The sequence below is a fragment of the Spinacia oleracea genome, chromosome 6, assembly GCF_020520425.1.
Source record: "Spinacia oleracea cultivar Varoflay chromosome 6, BTI_SOV_V1, whole genome shotgun sequence".
NCBI classification, from domain to species: Eukaryota; Viridiplantae; Streptophyta; class Magnoliopsida; order Caryophyllales; family Amaranthaceae; genus Spinacia; species Spinacia oleracea.
In genome coordinates, this window is record NC_079492.1 from 39,841,310 (window position 1) to 39,863,245 (window position 21,936).

General features: G+C 37.9%; 1 protein-coding gene across 1 annotated transcript; it reads right to left on the reverse strand.

Annotated features, from left to right (window-relative positions):
* Window positions 1-2,271: 2,271 nt before the first annotated feature.
* Window positions 2,272-12,823, reverse strand: LOC130463084 (uncharacterized). Its single transcript, XM_056832121.1, has 5 exons — window positions 12,778-12,823; window positions 12,461-12,535; window positions 2,846-2,919; window positions 2,637-2,732; window positions 2,272-2,340 (listed from the first exon to the last, which is right to left on the reverse strand). Exons 1-5 carry the CDS (start codon window positions 12,821-12,823, stop codon window positions 2,272-2,274), a joined length of 360 nt encoding a protein of 119 aa, XP_056688099.1.
* Between the last annotated feature and the right edge of the window lie 9,113 nt (window positions 12,824-21,936).

Below are 21,936 nucleotides of genomic sequence, written 5' to 3' on the forward strand. Positions count from 1 at the left end.
AAATCTCCACTTGACAACGCATCTCCTATAAAATAACGAATCTCGATCACCCCTTTTCATTTCACCCGAAACCTGCTATTTATAGAAACCTGCTATTTATGGAAACCTGCTAAAAATAGTAACTGCCGTAATGGGTAGTTGTTAAAAGTGGCAAGTCATAAAAGATAGAAACCTGTCCGAATTAGGTGTTACACTCCAACATAAATCCTGAATGAGATAGAGATTATGAGAGAATCCTATTCCTAATATGATTCGAAAATAAGAGTCACGTATTAATTAAAATCCTAACGAGCCTAGAGTTCGTAACGGGCCCAGACACATTCCATCACAAGGTTAATACGCACTAAAAGACTCGATTAAGTCTCAAACACTCCGGATTCTAGGAATCCGAATCTGACTAAGAAAACAGCCCCGATCCTATTTTCAACGTCTGGCTCTGGGCGCCGAAATCTTCGGCGCCCAGGCCTGGGCGCTGAAATTACCTGGGACGTATTCTTTCCTAATTCCTCGTGGATTAGAGCTCTACAATTCTATCTTTCCACGAACTCTTTTCTATAAATATAGCCCAAGTTCGACGTGAAAAAAGGACACACAACACACAATTATTATTCTGAGTATTGACTCTAAACCCCTAAGCCTAAGCCTCACGCTCCAAAAATGATCACGCGTTCTGTCGCAATCGATCCATAAATCGAACAGAACGTATCCTGTCCCATAATTTGAGATTCATTAAATAAAAGGAGAAATAGCAAAGTCAAAGTGGTTAGTTTTCTGAGAACCGTGACGCACCTCTCAAGGGTGCGTCGTAATGTGTCCCTTTTCTATGATTTAATTGCTTTCCTCGCCCTTTTATGAACTGTTAAACTAACTAAATCTGATTGTTCGATCACGCCTAATAAATATGATATTTTTGGGAAATTGGATTATCATGCTAGGTCCCTTAAAACAATCTAAATCAGATAATCGCGCTCGATTTAGTACTATATGTTGCATATTGTTAAAATCAACTCAGATTAGTTTAATAGTTAACACATGTCCCTTCAATTATTTATGCTGAGCTAGTAAGGATATCCTGCCTCTGGAGTTATCGAAGAGCGAGTACTCCTCTCGGTAGTTACAGTCCCCCGAACCCTCAATCTCTACCTTGCGGGTGTATGTTGAGAGATCCCCACACCAGGGATCACAAGGTAACCTACGGCCGTCGTGGTCAAACATAATTGCACTCCCTTTATGTCACGATAACCGAGTTTTGTCAGTTTTTCTCATTGTCGTTAAAAACTGAATGGCGACTCCTATATTACTAGTCAATTGGGTGTAAACTCACAGGAAATCCAATTACACTTGATTTGACAAAAAGAAACGTTACACCCATGAGGGACAAGGTCACGCATTAGCCTCGTGCTTTTTCGACCCCCTCACAGACATTGCTAGGAATGCTGGCCTCCAAAGATGCGGTAAGAGCTGCCGCCTTCGCTGGATTAATTATCTCCGGCCTGACCTTAAGCGAGGCGCCTTTTCCCCTCAAGAGGAACACCTTATTCTCCACCTTCATTCCCTCCTTGGAAACAGGTACCCCCATCTTCTATCTTCTATCTTCTATCTTATATCTTATACAGTACGTAGTATTAATCACAATATATATTGACAATAACATAAATTAATAATGCACGTACATACATGATACACCAAACAATCTTGAATGGTGTTCTATGTTATATAAGTACTTCAACGCTTTTCTATTGGAGTATCAATTAGAGCATGAAACATCACGCTGCAAAAATGTCTATGAGTCACCCGAACGACAATAGGAGACTGTCAGACTGATAACCCTTGTGAGGAATTTAGTTTACCAAAGAAGCTCAAGATTTTATGTGAACAGGTAAGTAGCACATGAATACTGAAACAAAGACTCAGTTCTTACTTCCAACTATATTTAGAAGTGACAAAAATCCTATAAATCCCAAGTTTAAGAGTTCTGTCATTAGTAAATCATCCTCTCTGATGCATGAAATAGTTGGAAACTGGTAACTCCCAAAACTTTTATGAATTACAGGACGTGAATTTGTGATTTGCAGGATGTTATGGTTTTAAGGAGACACTCTACGTAGAGTCTCCGATCTTAGAGTCATGGACTTGAACTTATTAGGTTGTACTGCTCTTAAGGAGCTTATTAGGTTGTACTGCTCTTAAGGAACTTATTAGGTTGTAAAATAGATCTTCCTCCCCCCCTGGTCCCCTCAAAAATGACGTATAGTAGAGATTCTATAAGACCTAAATATCAAAAACGTTACTATAGAACAATGTAAGTGATATTTCATTCAACCGTATTCTAATAGAAGCCTGTACCATAGAAACTAAAGAGGATCATTAGCGAGTTTTCCCAGAGACCTAGATACTGGTTAAGGTTCTTTAGGAACACTTGAGATCATACATAGCCCACATAAACACATTGGACCAGGGATTCAATACATTGTTTTTCAGAAAATGAGTTAATATTGAACTTTCAGAAAGTACACAAATTTGTAAACTTAACCAATGCCGATTACTGATGACTTCTGAAACATGGTTTTGGACAACTGAATTTCCTGAACAGTAAGACTAGCACTAATGAATCCACTACTACGCAATCATTTTACCTCATCAAACCGAACTAGAGGTACAAATAAACGTATATTTGCTTCAGTCAGTGTATCTTTGCATTTGTCCAGTGCTTCATACAGTTTGTCAACAACCTAGGAAAATGAATCATAAACAGGCATCATTAGAACTCTGCAGGACACCTGGTTGCAACACCAGAACAACAAAACATAATGGATCACAAATTCAAATTCAAAAAAGTATTTACTTGATCATACGGCTCTTTCTTTGTGGCAAACCCACATCTGTAAACACCATTGTTTATTCTGAAGGAAATATGTCCTTCACCCAAGGTGCATTAAGTCTAATACCAAGGTTCAGATTAATTGCGAACAATTAATTCAGTGAGATCAAGTGATCGGAACAGCTAGCTGGAGCAATGCTTCCGATCAGTGAGTTTTAATGAATATTATGCTCACAACTTACTCTTGACTAAACCTACAAGGTCACACCAATGGCATGAAACAGATCACCGGATTAAATGAATCGGAAATTCATTTAATAGCTTTTCGGGAATTAGTTGGAAAACGTATTATACGATACGACCTTGCACCGTAATCGTATATCGTATCGCGAATATTCGTAAGCTAGGCGAAGCAAATAAATCGTATCGTACGACGGTGATTCGTCATATACGAAATGATAAATAATATATCGAAGTATATTAATGGCGGATACGAGGAGGCAACGCTGCCAGCCCAACAAGCCAAGGCGCGCAAGCGCGCAAGGCCCACTGGGCGTAGCAGCGAGCCAGCGCGCAAGGCCCATGCCTTGGCTGGGCGCGCGCGCATGCAAGGAACAGCAGTAGCAGCGCACACAGCGCGGCCCAAGGCCCAGCGCCTGTGTGGCTGTGCGCGTGTGGGCTTGCGCGGATAATGCTGGCTGGCGCTTGGCCTTTGTGCCTTGGCCGGTTAGTATTGTAACCTAGGGGTTATAATATTATTGCATGCAAGTTGTTTTCCTAACCTAATGCATATTTCAGCCACACACATCAAACCCTATGGTGGAGAGAGAAACCCTAATTGTCTCTCAACCTCCATGGATGTGTTCTTCCCAAAAGCACAAACTCTTGAATGATTGTCTAAGCTACGATTATCAAGACGGATCTGAACATGTCGGTGATCCAAGTAGAGGAACGACAAGTGGAGTTCTTTGTTCGTGTTCGTTGACATATTATTGTGGAAAACACGCTTCGAATGTAAGTTTGCTTAATCTGTGCTTTATACATATTTCTTGGCTTTGGGGATTGTTGCGCACATGTTATTATGTTTAACTGTATTCCCCTACAGTGGTATCATGAGCTTTATGTATTCAAAGCATGAATTAGCATGATTATTATTGTTTTTGTATCTGTCGAAATATTTGGAATTTTTGTTGATTTTTCGGAATTTTTACGAATTATTGGATGAATTGCGTAATAATCAGGTCCGAAATAAAAAATGTTCGCTTTTTCGATTTTTAAAACCTTAATCTGATGGAAAACGAATTTCTAAGATCAACTCATGGGAATAGAATTGTGAAAACAGGCCTCGAAGTATCGTGTTTTGGGCGTTTTTGTTAATTTTTCATTAAAAATTAAAAGTGTCGGACAGTAATTCAATTAAAAGGTCAAACTAACCTACTCGGAATTACTTGAAATATTGAAAAATTGTTTTTGGGTACATGCTTGATCTATGGTAAAAATTTCAGATTTTTTCGGTAAGTATAAACCCTAATTTTGCCTTTCCCCAATTCGTAAAATTTGAAACCCTAATTGAATTTTATTTAATTTTAGTTTAATAATTCGGTTAATTGGGAAAGGGGATATAATTTCATGGATGAGTGGCTAATTTTAAAAATTATTGGATTAAAATTTTGAATGGTTTCGTCAATTTTAATCGCACTTAAACCAAATTATTAAAATCTGAAATTTAATTGTTTATGAACGATTTAAAGCTTCGGATTTTATTAATTAAAAGTTCAAACTTTAATGTTGATTCGTTCGTTCTTAAAAGTTTGAATATTGTTAGCCCTTGATTTAATAATTTTACGAAATTGGATTGTCGTTAAAGTTTATTGAATCGTTAAAAATCGTTGTTTTTCGAAAATAAAAATCGTAACTTTTTGAAAAATAAAATTAATGCAAGTTCGTGAAATTAAATTAAATTTTAATTAAGTTGGTCCTTATCAAGAACCAAAGGCACGAACACATGTGTGTGGTGGGCGTGTGGCTCGACGAGCCATGCGAGCTACCGTGCGCAATCAAGTCGCAGCGACGCGGGCAGCAGCATGCACGCTGCGTGCCGCGCGCGCTGGGCGATAGGTCAAGGGCGCGTGTTGCGCGCATTGCAGGGCGCAAGCCCTTGCGATGGTGCAGCGATGCGCTACGACGAGTCGAGCAAGGCACGTAGGGCAGCAGCGATGCTGCGGGTACGCGTGCGCTGGCATGCGATGGGTGCGGGCTATGCTCGCATGTCTCGTAGGCCATGCGACGGCTGCAATGGCTGCGGGCTATGCTCGTGTGCCTCGTAGGCCACGCAATGCTAATGGGCTGGGCGCAAGCCTAGCCCAAGTAAGCACATGACAATTTTTTGTTGGGCTTGACTTATTTGCATTAATTTGGGCTAACGAGATATTTAATTTAATATTTTATTTGCTTGGGCCGGGCCGCGAGTTTTAATTTAATATTTCATAATTAATTATCCGGAATAATTATTGGTTTGAGTGGGAGCCACTAAATGAAATTAAAATGAAATAATTATTTTTTTAATTATTTTCGTAGGTCGCATTATTTTAATTAAATTCAATTTTAATTAGAATAAAGTCTAAGGATTAATAATTTGGAAATTGATTAATCTTTTAGGACGCGTTTATGTGAACATGGGCCATTCGTTTTAGCATACGAATGGGTGAATGTATAGAATATATATTTTATGTAATGCAGGTACTCCAAGTGACTAGTATGGCCAATTTAGGATAGTTAAATATGTTCTGCGTACCGTTCTATATTTGAATGTAAAGTTTTAAATATGGTATGTGTACCATGGAAATTTTGATGTAATTTATTATTTTCAAGTATTTCTAAGTTTAGAACTTTAAGTTAGCATTTAAACGAAGATTCAAGACGATGCCAAGCTAACAAGGAGGTGATGAAGATTGGATGCTTCAAGACAAGATGTTTTGGGCCATACTAGATCACCATTTATTTATGCACTTTGATATATATATATATATATATATATATATATATATATATATATATATATATATATATATATATATATATATTATGCGTGAATGTATGAATGCATGTATGCTTTGCATGAATAGGTTGTTTCGTATGAATCGATTAGATTAAGTTCACTAAATAATCGAACCAACATAGAAACAACTAGGTCCAAGTAATATTGAGTTTAAAAATTGCCTTCCAAATCAAGCACTTACAAAAATCTAGGGATCTAAGATAGTAGGTTTACGCTAAAGCGAGGTGCTATTAGTTGACTTAGGTGGTAAGGCGTCCTAAAGGAGCACGTTGATTGTGGTTTCAACTCAAACAACAATGGCATTATGTTGTGGCAATGGGATAAATTATGGCATTAATTTATTAACCAAGAGTAATTTGGAGATTACTAGCAATAGGTTTTGCTTACCTAAAATCTTAAACTACTTAAGACATGCTAAATCTGCTTAAGGATTTAGGACTTTTGGGGTCTTGGAATCGTTTCATTCATTTTGGACCATGTTTTTGCTTTTGCATGAATGAAATGTTTTAATAGCTTTGATGATTGCGTGAATGCTTTTATTTCAAGTTATTAAAGTATGATAAGTGTTTTTCTTTGCTAGTTCATTTTGTAGAATCGTAAATCTTTAACTTTATTGCGTTCGGACAATAGAACTGCGATATTTCCTCGATCGATTGGTAACTATTTTGAGAGCGATTCTCAAAGAAAAGGAGAGTGAGAGCGTATCTTGAATGCTATTTTCTTATAGTGATCTTCATGGTTGTTTTCAAACTAAAATTTGAATGGTAGACCAATTGGACCTCATATATTCAGAATACTGGGTAGTTTTGAAATAATGAAGCATTGAATTAAAGACTCATGTTTAACCAATGGTTAACAACCAATTTTCTTTTGATTCGATAATGAACTAGACTCATTGGATGTGGTCATTCAAAGTGAACAAAAGAAAGGGACTTTGTACGCATAACAAAGTAAGAAGATCAAGCAAAGAGTAAAATCTCTAGGACTATAAGAAAACATGCTAGAAAGGATAGGAAAGGGGAACAAAAGAAATGAATTCAATATTCAATTTCTACGTTGAAGTTTATGTTAAAGAGAAACGACTTAGCAAATAGACTCCTATGTAATTAGATTACCGCTTGAGGTTCTAACTCTTGTTAAGAACTCAAATTCCGGGAGCTAAGTCTGGTAATTGACCTACAAGTGGGAAATGAAGCAAAGTTGTGCTACATTAATTGTAGGGTCATCATGTTTGTTTTAAAGTTCTTCTAAAGGCTGGAACTTAATGGTATTATGTTCCATTAATCATCATAATCAATTTCCGTTTGGACAACGGAAAGACTCACATTCAAAGTAAAAAAAACATTCTTTGAGTGTTTATTTGAATGAAATGGTCACTTAAGGGTTGAGTCATATGATTGATTAATAAACAAACGAATCTCTTCACACTCAAACTTCAGGTTCAAATCAAACATCTTGATTTGTGTTCCACATATCTTTGGCAATGTCATACGACCATATCAACAAGTCAACATTCTAAGATTCCATGGCATGGATTTCTGAAAGTTGGTTAAGTTAAGACACGTGGGTCTTGCTTGTTGAACATGACATAGAAATGGACTATTGTTAGAAGTTTCTAGACAATGAAGTTCATGGGCCAAAGATGGATTTTATGACTTACCTATTTCACAAGAATTTGAGAAAATATGGCTATATTTACTCAAAGTTGAATGTGTGAAATGATTCAATGTAATTCACAAAAGGGTATAAAATCAACTTGGCAAGAATCTTGGAACATCTAGGCTGGGTCAAGGTGATGTTTGCATGAGCCAAGAAAGATTATCTAGATTGTTTATATGACATTATAACAATCGAAGCTCCATAAGAATATGGTATGTCCAAATGGAGAAATCGGAATCCATTCGATTAACGATAATCACGACTATTTTCCTATATAGTTTCTAAATGATACTCTCAAGTGACTTTCACACTAAACAAAGTTGTCAAAGCTAAAGATAAGATGTCATAAGGATTGAACTTCGGTTCAGTACATCTTTTCAGTACATATATATCTAGGGTTGTCGAACCCAGTGGGAGTTAGTGTTTACATCAAACAAACTCAAGGATAGATATATGTTTCTTTATGAGCGACTCATAGAAACAAAAGGTATTGATTCTACCACAAATCTGAGAACATATGGTTGTTGCTTAAGATAATGTCTTTTAGGAAACCATCATATTTCCAAAAAGGCAAGTGGGAGAAAAATGACCTTGAATGGACTTCGAGTCAAGCAACAAACAAATATAGGATACTTAGGAGTCTTTGGAAAAGCTCCGCATTTAGAAGCCTTTGGAAGAGCTTCATGAAGACTTTAGAAGTGCTTCAAGAGAATCCTAATACTCAAAGGACTTGAGTAATGTGTTTATAGACACTAACGTTTGATGTTCAATACCTAGGTAAATCGTATAAGCAATAGAATTCAACCAAGATAGATACATAGATATCTTTAGGAATGAAAACTATGAAGACTTTAGAAAGTGCTTCAAGAACATACGACTTACAGGTTAGCTACGACGAATTAAAAATTCCCAAGTATGGTTTGAGGCCATCTGAAACATACGTATGGTTCGAGGCCATACAAAATGGTTTGAGGCCATTTCATCCAAAGTACCTTCATCTTGAAGAATCAAATCTATGATTTGGTTGATTTGCATAAAGGGTTCACTCCCATTGGTTGCAAACATGTTTTCAAAACATACAAAGATGATATTGTATACACATACAAAAGAGAAGCTAGATTGGTGGTTAAAGATTGTAAACAACTTCACGGCGTTGATAATGTTGAAATCTTTTTCACCAAGTCGGAATGCTTAAACTATTTTGGATAAATCTAGCAATCATTGCATATGGCAATTGGAAAACGAAACACCTTACTCAATTGGACTTGTAGAAAGGAATTGTGTACATCACACAATGTAAAAGTTTTGGATGCTAGATAAAAGAGCAAGCTTAAGAAATCTATTCATAGATTAAAGCATGCAAGTGGGAATTGGACCATATTTGTCTAAAAGGCTATTGAGCAATCATAGCTTTATGAAAATATGGATCATCTTATAGATGAGGAGTTTAGTGGGAGCTAAGTTATGTTTATTGGTTCTATATATGAGATACATATCTCTCTATTGAAAATGACATTCAAATGGTTAGATTTGAAAGTATTTGTCAATATTAGAACCATGGCGAAACTTAGAACATACTGGGTTAAAGATCTATTGGATAGGATCTAAAGCGTTGTTTGGATTCTGTAAAAGTAATTACTAAATCAAACATAATGGAGAGACTCAAAAGAGACTCTCAACCCATATGAGTAAGTCTAAGTTATGAATGCTTTAACTAAGTATAAATCTAGGCTGTTATCACTAGAGCTAAGAATTAAGGACCTTGAAGAGGTACCTTCACCTTATATCACATGGCAATGCCAAGATTTTAGCAAGATTCAGTATCTCTTGAAACAGAATAAAGCTAAAAGTCACATGGTTGGATTTTAAAATGTGAATGGTTTTTGCATTACAATCAATCATGTATAATGTGATATATAGATCGCCAAGATAACTCGTGAACATTGGATCGTGACGAGTTTATACCAATCTCTATTGATCTGGATCAAAGATCATTGGAACATTATCAAGAACATCCAATACATTTGGAAATGTAGGATGAGCACTTGATAAGAGGAAGTGAAGATAACTAAAGTTTTGATGCTACATGCATTTGCCTAAGCAAAAGTTGAATCTTGTTGTTAGGCAAACCACAAACAAACGCGGGCAATTAGGCGTCGTGATTAAAAGGTGGTTACATAGGTTCTAAACCATATGTGATGCATGGGAAACTGAATCAATGATTAGTTTTCAAGTTCTCAGTTGAAAGATGTATCTCCCACATCTCTGTGAACTAGTTGGAGTATTCCAAAAGTATGGCATCATTTGAAATTCCACATAATTGAAATGAATTCATTGTTGCCTAGGAAGCAATGAAAGGGAGTTGTTTTTAGTGGGAGTTCTTCAATGAACTCAGGTTGATCACAAGTCTGCTACCTGGATGATTTTCTATTTTAGATATGATTATCATTCTAAACAGCAACGAAAGACTAGATCATTCTAGAAACATATTCAAAGATCTTTTCATCTTACATCGAAAGGCTTTCGATAGCAAAGATGCTAAGGATAGCAAAGTATGATAAACTAAACCTCTGCATTGAATGATACACAACATTCATATGCAGATATGGAATCAAGTTTGAGTTCCATGAATGTTCTAAGTATTGGGTGAAAGGCCTATATCTGTAAAACATTAAATGCTTGATTTTGGGTTAGAGGCCCACAAATTGGTAAGCATTTGGTTTGAACATTTATCATTTATGAAATTATATTTCATAGTTCATTTAATCTTGGTTTAGTATTAAATGATAAGTCCATGTGATTCAAATCATTCAAATGGGATGTCAAGATGGATTCTTCGACAAAGAAACACCCATAAGTGAACTTGAATATTGAAGTCACAAAGGATCCCTAATCCAGGTCATTGAAAGGTGGACGACCAATGACTAATGAAGATTAGATTGCAAGTTGATTTATAGTTCTGTTTCTTGAACTAGATGGACTGGATGTCAGAAATCATTTGCATAGATACTTATTGGATCTTTTATCGGATTGACCATGAGAACACTTTAAGAGATTAAAGTCATGTCATAAGTAGTTCTCATTAATGGTGATTAGAACCATTCCTCAGAACATGAGCGATTATGTCTGCTCGTTTGAGAATTAGTTCGCTTTGATACTAGCTAAACGTCGCACCGTAAAAGGAGGCTATAAAAGTAGTTATTGGGCGTACTATGAATCAAAGTGAGTGTTCATAGATTGCAAGAATGGATTGTCCTCCTATCTTTGATAGGATATGGTGTTTGTTGTGTAACAAGGCCTCTCTGAGAGTTATATACTGTAAAATGCATGGCCTTGCTCAGAATGGTTAGGCTTAACCTTCTGCAAAAGTTTGACAGTTGAACTCTGTAATCCGAGAAACACTTCTGGACCTAATAAGGATGGCTTGGATCTTACCTTATGTTCAGTAAGTAACACTAAGTGACAAAGGAATGTGGATGCACACTTGTCTGAATGACAAGTGGGAGATTGAAGGAAATATGTCCTTCACCCAAGGTGCATTAAGTCTAATACCAAGGTTCAGATTAATTGCGAACAATTAATTCAATGAGATCAAGTGATCGGAACAGCTAGCTGGAGCAATGCTTCCGATCAGTGAGTTCTAATGAATATTAAGCTCACAACTTACTCTTGACTGAACCTACAAGGTCACACCAATGGCATTTAACAGATCACCAGATTAAATGAATCGGAAATTCATTTAATAGCTTTTCGGGAATTAGTTGGAAAATGTATTATACGATACGACCTTGCATCGGAATCATATATCGTATCGCGAATATTTGTAAGCTAGGCGAAGCAAATAAATCGTATCGTACGACGGTGATTCGTCGTATACGAAACGATAAATAATATATCGGAAATATATTAATAACGGATACGAGGAGGAAACGCTGCCATCCCAACAAGCCAAGGCGCGCAAGGCCCACTGGGCGTAGCAGCGAGCCAGCGCGCAAGGCCCATGCCTTGGCTGGGCGCGCGCGCATGCAAGGAACAGCAGTAGCAGCGCACACAGCGCGGCCCAAGGCCCAGCGCCTATGTGGCTGTGCGTGTGTGGGCTTGCGCGGATAATGCTGGCTGTCGCTTGGCCGATTAGTATTGTAACCTAGGGGTTATAATATTATTGCATGCAAGTTGTTTTCCTAACCTAATACATAATTCAGCCACACACATCAAACCCTAAGGTGGAGAGAGAAACCCTAATTCTCTCTCAACCTCCATGGATGTGTTCTTCCCAAAAGCACAAAATCTTGAATGATTGTCTAAGCTACGATTATCAAGACGGATCTGAACATGTCGGTGAACCAAGTAGAGGAACGACAAGTGGAGTTCCTTGTTCGTGTTCGTTGACATATTATTGTGGAAAACACGGTTCGAATGTAAGTTTGCTTAATCTGTGCTTTATACATGTTTCCTGGCTTTGGGGATTGTTCCGCACATGTTATTATGTTTAACTGTATTCCCCTACATATTCTATCATATATCTATTCGTTAACTTCATCAGTTTGAGTTTGTAAGTAATGATGATAAAGGTCTAAACCCCCATTCTCTGCTATATCATTGAACTCAGAGTTTAACATGCGAACTCATTGCTCACAATTGTTTGAAGTTTCTTGTCCCACATAACCCGTAGAAAACTAATTTGTAGATCAAACCACATAGTAAAGAAACCCACTGATACATACAAGACGAGGGCCCTAATTAGTACAAGGAACCACTAGAGACCACAAATTTGAGAATTATATCCCAAAATTATTAGCAATGCAGGCAATTATGAAGCATAAAATAAATTTTTTTAATCAAATATAGGATTAATTAAAATCATAATAAAATTCACAGCTCCCATAAAAATGCTATTTTACAAGATTATTAATGTATTATACCATCAGTCTGAGAAGTAGGAGGATTGTTCTCCTTTAGCTCCTTCAAAATCCTCTTGGACTGTATCCCATTAAAACCTAAAAAATCAAAATAGATCAAGTCATATCTTCAGCTAGAATCAATTTGTCAAAATCTATAAATTAAGAAAAAAAACACCAACTTCGACAAAAGTAACCAGCATATCGCAATTCAACAACAATTCACATATGCCAAATCGCAAAATCTAAATTGATAAACCTGTAAAACGCAAATCACAATACTAATATCCATACCATAAATCACAATTTACAACTCATACATCTCATTCAGCATAACTTACCAAGAAGAAGAAGTAATTTAAATCCTCCACAACTGAATTTCGTCATCAGTAAAGGTTCTCCAGAGATGCTAGCAAAATCGCAAATGAATTCGACAAATTTCCAATTGAAGAAAACTCGAGGTTTTAGTTTTGAAGGAAACCCTTGAAGTTTTGGAGAAATTTTTGGGGAGTTGAGATGAACCGCGTATCGTGGCCTCGTGGGTGGTAAAGGGAATTTTTTATTTTTTTTTTGTTTTTGTCATATTTTTTTCCCTAGGGTAAAGAGTTACTGGATACTCTGTATGTTTCAACATCACATCTATAAAAAACGCTGTACTATACTAATTTAGAATTAAAGTGCTATTAATTTATAAGTTTTAATAGCGGTAAAAAAAAGCTTTGTTATTTAATTATAACAATAGCGTTTATTCATAAACGCTGTAAATTAGGTGCTGTTAATTACTCATTTTGTTGTAGTGGAGCCAGATCTTGGAACATGTTCTCTAACTCACTGATGATCGTGAAAACATCTGAGTTGATGAACGTTTTCTATAGATCTGCACTCATGGTTGCAAACATTAGACATTTTACATCCTTTTTGGCATCAATCCAAAGATTGAGGGCTGCTTGAGTGACCCCTTCGCCTGCGGCTTCGGGCATCGCCTCTTCCATGACATACTCCTTTTCATCCTGCATAATAACTATTTGGAAGTTCCTTTGCCAGTCAAGGAAGTTTTTCCTGCTCAACTTCTCCTTTTCGAGAATTGAACGGATGTTGAATGAATTGTTTGCCATAGTTAAAACTACAATTGAAGAGAATAATTAAGTAAATAACCATTCACAGTTTCTCTTAATAAACTTAAATTCTAGCATTCATGCATAATTCAATATTTATTAAGCATTATATTCAAGTTATGTATTCCGGCAGGTGGGAATAAAATGATTCCAAGATCCTTAAATCATTGAAGAATTAAGCACATTATGTATTTAGACTCAATTCTAAAATATTTCAGGTAAGCAAATCCTTTGCTAATAGTCTAGAAACTACTCTTGGTTGATAGGTACGTCTAAGACCTTATTAGGTAAACCTATCTGTTTTTCCACGACATAAATGTAGGGGAATACAGTTAATAATACATAACATGTGTGGAACATCCCCAAAGCTAGGAAACATGTATAAAGCACAGATTAAACATACTTACATTTGAAGCGTGTTTTTCCCGAGTATAGTATCAACGAACACGAACAAAGAACGTACTCCACTTGTCGTTCCTCTATTTGGTTCACCGGCACGTTCAGATCCGTCTTGATTATTGTAGTTTAGACAACGCACAAGATAGTTTGCTTTTCGGGATGAACATTTTTTGTGCAGAGAGAAAAAACTGAACTACGTACTTTTGGAATTAGGTTTTAGGTCACTCGGAAAAACTGATTGTGTTGTGTGTGTGAAAAAATATAACCTAATTGTTATATTAAGTGTAACCGACCAAGACCAAAGGCCTTGACTGGCCACACATCACACACTCGTGCACAGCCCGCGCACAGCACACGCACTGCAGGCAGAAGCCCACAGCGTAGCCGAGCAGCAAGGGCCGTGGGCCTTGCTTTTCTCGCTGCTGTGTTGCTGCGCATTTGTGCGCACTGCCATGTCCATGCGGGCTGGCTTGCTTGCTGCGTTGCAAGCTCGCTGGTTCGTTGGGCCTTGCGCGCATGCGCGCTTGGCTTGACGGGTCGGCAGCTCGGATGAGGCTCGGATTCGCGACGAACGCCTTACGGCTATTATTTATGGTATCGTACACGACGAATCATCTTCGTACGATACGATTATTCGTTTCGCCTAGCTTACGAATATTCATGATACGATATACGATTTCGACGTAAGGTCGTATCGTATAATACGTTTTTCCAAAGTAATTCCCAAAAAGCTACTAAATGAATTTCCGATTCATTTAATCCGGTGATCTGTTGTATGTCATTGGTGTGACCTTAAAGGTTCAGTCAAGAGTAAGTTGTGAGCCTAATATTTTTAAGAACTCACTGATCGGAAGCATTGCTCCAGCTAGCTGTTCCGATCACTTAATCTTACTAAATAATTGTTCGCAATTCATCTGAACCATGGTATTAGACTTAATGCACCTATGGTGAAGGCCATATTTCCTTCAATAAAAGGACCCCTTACTTATATCGTTGAGTTTCACCAAAACTAACATGTACTCACAATTATTTGTGTACCTTACCCCTTTAGGATCAATAAGTAACACCTCGCTATGGAGGAAAACTATTACTAAAATTGATGTAAAGGTTATTGTAGGGGTTTGTTTTTTGGATCTTTTTCCCGTTTCGTACAATGGGGGGTTTGGCATGCGGCGGTTCGTTTAGAGAACCGTTGAATTTCTTTTGCACCTCGAAGGATTCGCCATCAAACTTATTTTAGGTCTCGTTTGGGAAGACCGCACAATGACTCTATTTTTGGATAAGGCCTTGAATCCTTCAAACGGATGGGTGAGATCCGGGCTTGGGAACGAAAATGCTTATTCGGCGAGCTTTAGAAATATTCAAGTACGTTGGCACAACATTGCTTCGAAAATAAACCCTAAGATTAGACTATGTGGGTTTGCAAATTAGAATAAAATAGAATTTCTAATTGTACGGTGGTCACTTCGCTTTAAAGATTGATTTAAGAAACCTAAGGCCGGTTTGTCCAAAAATATCTTCGTTAAGAGTGATGTAACCTTTGTATTTTGTTGTATTTAGCATGTTGGTGATGAAAGCGATAAAGCACATAAAGCAACATCACAATACTAAATAAAGTGCGGAATTAGTAAATACAAGACCCCCTAGAAAAGGACTAGGGAGTAGGTCCACATTGCCTAGAAATGTACTAGGCAAGTAAAGGTGCGGAATTGAAAGTGCGAAATTGAAATTGCGATATTGAAATTGCGGTATTGAAATTTCGGTATTGAAATTGCGGTATTGAAATTGCGGTATTGAAAGTGCGATATTGAAATTGCGGTATTGAAAGTGCGATATTGAAAGTGAGATATTGAAAGTGCGATATTGAAATTGCGACTCGGGCACATGAGATTCGAACGCCAAGCGACTCCTTAAAAATAAGTGCGCCCGACACGAATTCAAAGCCAAAAATCTCAACTTGGGAGAGGTTGCTCAACCCAAATGTCCTAGATTTTGCATATTGAACTTGAAATTGAAAGCTTGAATATTGAAAGGTTTGAACTTGAAAATATTGAAACTTTGAACTTGAAATGATTGAATTTTGAAAACTTGAACTTGTATGTTGAAATTTGAAGACTTGAACTTGTATATTGAAAAATGGAGTTTTGAATCTCAAAAGATTAAACCTTTAAATGCTAAAAGGTGTCATCTTTGATTACTCCATGCTTGAAGGTGATTCTAGTTCAAAGAGATGAATGCAAGCAACTTTGAACATCCTTGAATCTTGAAAGTTTGTATTTTGTATTTTGAAAAAGTTTGTATTTTTGAAAAAGCATGTATGATTGTTGCAAGTGGTGTTTTTTATGACAAAAAAGACACCACTTGCTAATCATTTGAAATCAAAATAGCATGATTAATTGAAATGGGATTCGGATTTACCTAGTTAAGCTTAGGCTCGAGCTCCCAATTGCTCTTGAATTTAGGACTTTTTGAATGTGTATTGAAGAGTTTTGAAGTTTGTATTGTCAGGAGTAATGTCGAAATTACGACGCTATATGTGTTGTGCTCCCCCTTTTCGAAGGAAATGAGGGGTATTTATAGGAGGGAAATGGTGCAAAACGCCAGCACACGCCAGCGCCTGGCGCCAGGCCAGCGCTGGGCGCTGCTGACGTGGACTGAATGCCGCCAAAAAGGACGGAAAGATGCCGTCCTTGATTTATCTTGTATGGGTGTACCTTCGTACGAATAGTACGATGTTTGGCACGTAGTGTTTTCTTGGAGGTTGTAGACACCTACTTTTGTCCCCATTCCCGCAAGGGAAAGGTTCGATGATGAAAGCATAAAAACTCCACTTGACAACGCATCTCCTATAAAATAAACGAATCTCGATTCCCCATTTCATTTCACCCGAAACCTGTTATTTATGGAAACCTGCTAAAAATAGTAATTGCCGTAAAAGGTAGCTTCTAAAAGTAGCAAATCATAAAAGATAGAAACTTGTCAGAATTAGGTGTTGCACTCCAACGTAAATCCTAAATGAGATAGAAAACCGCGAGAATCCTATTCCTAATAGGATTCGGAAATAAGAGTTACGTATTAATTAAAATCCTAACGAGCCTAGAGTTCGTAACGGGCCCAGACGCATTCCGTCATAAAATTGATACGCGCTAAAAGAATCGAATTAATCTCAAACTCTACGGATTTTAGGAATCCGAATCTGACTAAACAAAACTGCCAGACCCTATTTTCAACTCCCAGCCCTGGGCGCCGAAAATTCCAGCGCCCAGAGCTGGGCGCCGAAAGTACCTGGGACGGATTCTTTTCCTAATCCGTTTCGTATTCAAAATCCTGAAAAACTATCTTTCTACGCCACTTTTTCCTATAAATAGACCCCTAAGTTCGACGTGAAATAACACACAACAACACATAATATATTCTGAGTATTGACTCAAAACCCCTGAGCCCAAGCCTCTCGCTGCGAAACTGTTCACGCGTTCTGTCGCAATCGATCCATAAATCGAACAGAACGTATCCTGTCCCATAATCGAGATTCTTTAAATAAAAAGGAGAAATAGCAAAGTCAAAGTGGTTAGTTTTCTGAGAACCCTGACGCACCTCTCAAGGGTGCGTCGTAATGTGTCCCTTTTCGATGATTTAACCGCTTTCCTCGCCCTTTTTATGAACTGTTAAACTAACCTAATATGATTGTTCTATCACGCCTAATAAATATAATATTTTTGGGAAATCGGATTATCATGCTAGGTCCCTTAATGATATTTAAATCAGATAATCACGATCGAATTAGTATTATATGCTGCATACTGCTAAAATCAATTCAGATTAGTTTAATAAGTTAACGCATGTCCCTTCAATTATTTATGCTGAGCTAGTAAGGATATCCTGCCTCTGGAGTTATCGACGAGGGAATTACTCCTCTCGGTAGTTACAGTCCCCCGAACCCTCAATCTCTACGTTGCGTGTGTATATTGAGAGACCCCCACACCAGGGATCACAAGGGAACCTACGGCCGTCGTGGTCAAACATAATTGCACTCCCTTTATGTCACGATAACCGGGTTTTGTCAGTTTTTCTCATTGTCGTTAAAAACTGAATGGCGACTCCTATATTACTAGTCAATTGGGTGTATACTCAGAGGAAATCCAATTACACTTGATTGAATAAAAAGAATCGTCACACCCACGAGGGACAGGTCACGCATTAGCCTCGCGCTTTTTCGACCCCCTCACAGTGGCGACTCCACTGGGAATAGTGAAGGAAATATTCGTGCTTGTAGGTAATCAAAATAGCCGAAGGGTGAAACGATCCTACCCCACGTTTATTTCCCCATCAAGTTGGGACGACCTGAAAATCAGCATATTAATGTGAACGGGCAGAACATCATAACGAATCTCGGCTCCCTCGGGAGTTGGGACTAAGGATACCTTTTTCGCCAATAGGGGGGTGCATACGCCCCGCATGTTTCCCACTCGGTACTTGTGCAGGTAGTACACCTATCCCGAACCCAATCGCTCGCCCATTAGGTCCCTCTCGCCTGCATGCCCCCTTGGCTTGCACTTGCGGGTTGGCCTCTTGGGCGAAATTCGTCTGTTGAAGACACTACCTCAACCGGGGCATGTGTTGGATCTACGATAGAAGCGGTACCAAGCCAGGCGCAAATACTACCCATAGAAGCCTATCATAAACTACGTGACATATTTAATTTTCAAATCCATGTTTGTAATGTAGTTATGTGTAGCGAACTATGTGACTATGTTATGATTGTGTGTACGAATAATGCTAGACAAATAATGCTAGAAAACCAACGACCTTAAAAATTGCCCAAACATTCATAGACTAATTTGCCAAAGAGTTATACCAAAATACGTGTTCCGCAAGCCCGAACGATTGCCACAAAAATAAGCGACGCTCGGGATGGCCTGTAACGAATCCCACGAACGCTGCACAACGCGTAAAGGACGTTACAAGGCAAGCACGCAAAATTAAAGTCGCAAAAACAAAGTATACGCAAACAGAAAACGAGAACCAGCCAGGGACGCATTTTCAACGCCCCTGGCTGGGCGCCGAAATTTCTCACGCCCACTGCTGGGCGCTGAAGTTGTTGCCTGGCCTTTTGGTCAGGCACAACAGCCTCGGTGCCCGTGCATGAAAAAATATACGTAGCAAAAAAAAACTTTTCAAAAAAAATTTGCTATGAGGGCGTATGAAAAGCACTCGATTCTAAAAGCGACTTATAAAAAAATAAATAACTCTTCGTGTCGTTGTTAGGCCTCCTACGACGACAATGCTCGGCACCAAAACCGAGCATGCTAATTAAACGACCTTGAATGTCGCATGGGCAAAGTATTCAAAAAAAATGATGTTCGAATAAAGTTTTCAAAGAAAAAATAATGTTCAAATGAAAAATAAATAAATCCGAGTCTAGACTAGGCTATGCCGAAGTACAATCTAAATCCTAAGTGTTAGTTGTCTTATCCATAGAATCGGTCCTAATACTTGGTGTTGTTCTGCAAGCTAAAAGGTTAAACCATATTGAGTCTCCCTTCCTAAACATTTAATAAGCACCCATATGTAATTGTCATCCCTTGCTAGGAATCCACGGCCTCAATACTCTCTCACCCATAAAAAGAATATGTTATGTATTTGGAAAATGGAAACGGTTACATTCTGAAAATCATTCCCACGTAGTCGCACAACCCCCAAAGTGAACCTAAGGTATCAACACCATTGGCAAAGAAAAAATTAATGGCCTCAAGGCTTATAATCACATTGGGTCACGACTATCATAGTCCTCTCGAGTCACTCACTCCTTGAAATACTACTAAGTACGGACTAAAAGATTTACCATGAATGCAACATGACCAACCATGAAAATACCCAAATCGGCATACCATAAGGCTACCATTGGGGTAAAAGCAATACACACTAAGAGAGAAGCCGCACTAATGATTCTAGTCTTGCAAAAATAAAAATTCGATCTCCCCAATTAACTACCTTGCCAATATTAAGCGAAATGGCGCGTGACAAATGAAAACCCAAGGGTTAAAATCTAAAGTGTTAACCAACAAAAGTTATGGTCCAATTAGCCTAAGTCTGAGAGTCGCTTGGTCAAGTATTGTAGGCTTACGCCACGTCATTACTTTGAGTCTAGGCCACCTCCTTGTATTCATACCCGGGTTATAATCAGAAAGATTAATGAAAGTTTGAGTCTAAATCACAACTTCCAATTAAATCCCAGAAACTGGAATCTGAAAAGAAGCAAAAAAATTATGTTCGATGTAATTCTTTCGTTAATTTTCAATAAGGTAAAAATAACATTTTGAATCTACGCTATTTGCACATTTTAAGAAACGACTAAATACGCTTGCAAAGTAAGACAATTTAAAAGGTCCACCCTAGGCCTACTAAAGTTAAAGGTCCACTATAGGCCTACCAAACGAGGCTCACTCAGTCTCGCCTCGTGACTCAAAGACCACAACCATCTACCTTTTAGCCCAAATTAAAAATTGAAGAATTTATGTTGGAAAGGAATCCCAAGAAAAAAGAAAGAAAAAATAGAAAGAGAAAAGGGAGAGCGAAAAGAGCAAGCCAGGGAATACTTATCCCGTAATGCAACATTTACCTAAGTAAACGAAGGAAAAGAATTGAGTCAACCAATCCAAATCATAAAGTTCTACGATGTCTACCCTTTCCAATCCTTATGCTCTTAGACGCCTTCGCTCTGGGGTCCCTGTTCAGCTCATTTTAACCTACCCATGTTCTCATTGCCATAACCCAAGAAACCATTACCTCAACTCTTGTTTTGAACTTGTTATCAACCGCAAACCACGCACGACCATTGACACGTGCGTCATACCCATTATTTCCAAAGCTCAAAACCTGTTCTTATACCACCATTAGCATAATGACCATATAACTTATGTGGATACATCCTGTTGATATACCCTTGAGCCGTCCCCATGCTGCTCATTGGCCTTGGTTGATGTAAACTCGTGACACTAGCACGAAGCTGCAAATTGTGAGCCCTAGCAGATATAATCCTCATGCTTGACCAACACCTATACAAATTCTCCTATCTCATTCAACCCATCTTTCAAGCCGTCTTGAGTCACAAACAAAAAAAAAGGAAACAAATGAAAAGTGCAAAAAAATAATAATAAAATGTGAATAATAAAAAAGAAACTTCGCAAAAGCGCCTCTAAAGTTAGTCTAAAAAGAAAAATAAAGAAGCATTTAGCGCACCAAAAAAAATATCCGCCCAGAAGCCATTTTCAGCGCCCAGAGCTGGGCGCCGAAATCTTTAACGCCCAAGCCTGGGCGCCGATTCTCTATGCTCGCCAAATTTTGTCCAGAAGTGCTCGTCATTTTATCCGCACATGCACGGAAAAATAACGAACACTTGGAGGGGTACAACACGTATTCAGATATACGTACCACCAAAAAAATACATGTACTCAAAAAAAAATATAAAACAAATTTTTGGCTTACGGCAAAGCAACAGATTAAAATAATAAAAAACTTCACTTATTCTACTGTTTCAAATAATATGTTTCCATCTCAGAACATACTTATCGAATTCGGCATTCTAAGAAACTATTTTCTAGGCTAAGAACTACGCAAGACCTGATTCCAAATTAAATCTATTTAAGGCGGATACGTAGGCAATCCATGATTCGATCCAACCAATTTGCAAAAATATTAAAGCCTATAGAAAAACAAGAATAAAAAATAGAAGTCCCTTATTGAAATTTAATTACTTGCAATCCAAGTCGAAAGAAAAATTTAAGTCAAAGAAAGAATCCAAGTCGTCAAGACGCCAAAATAAGCACACATCGAAAAATAATAAGGGCATGTACCCTTGCTAGAAGGAGCACTCACACTCCTAGGCACTTAGCCAAGACTCAAAAGACCGCTTTGCCTCAATTGAATGGGGGCTAGCGCAAACGTCCATGACCTCTAAAATACTCGACTTGACCCTCCATAAAAGCA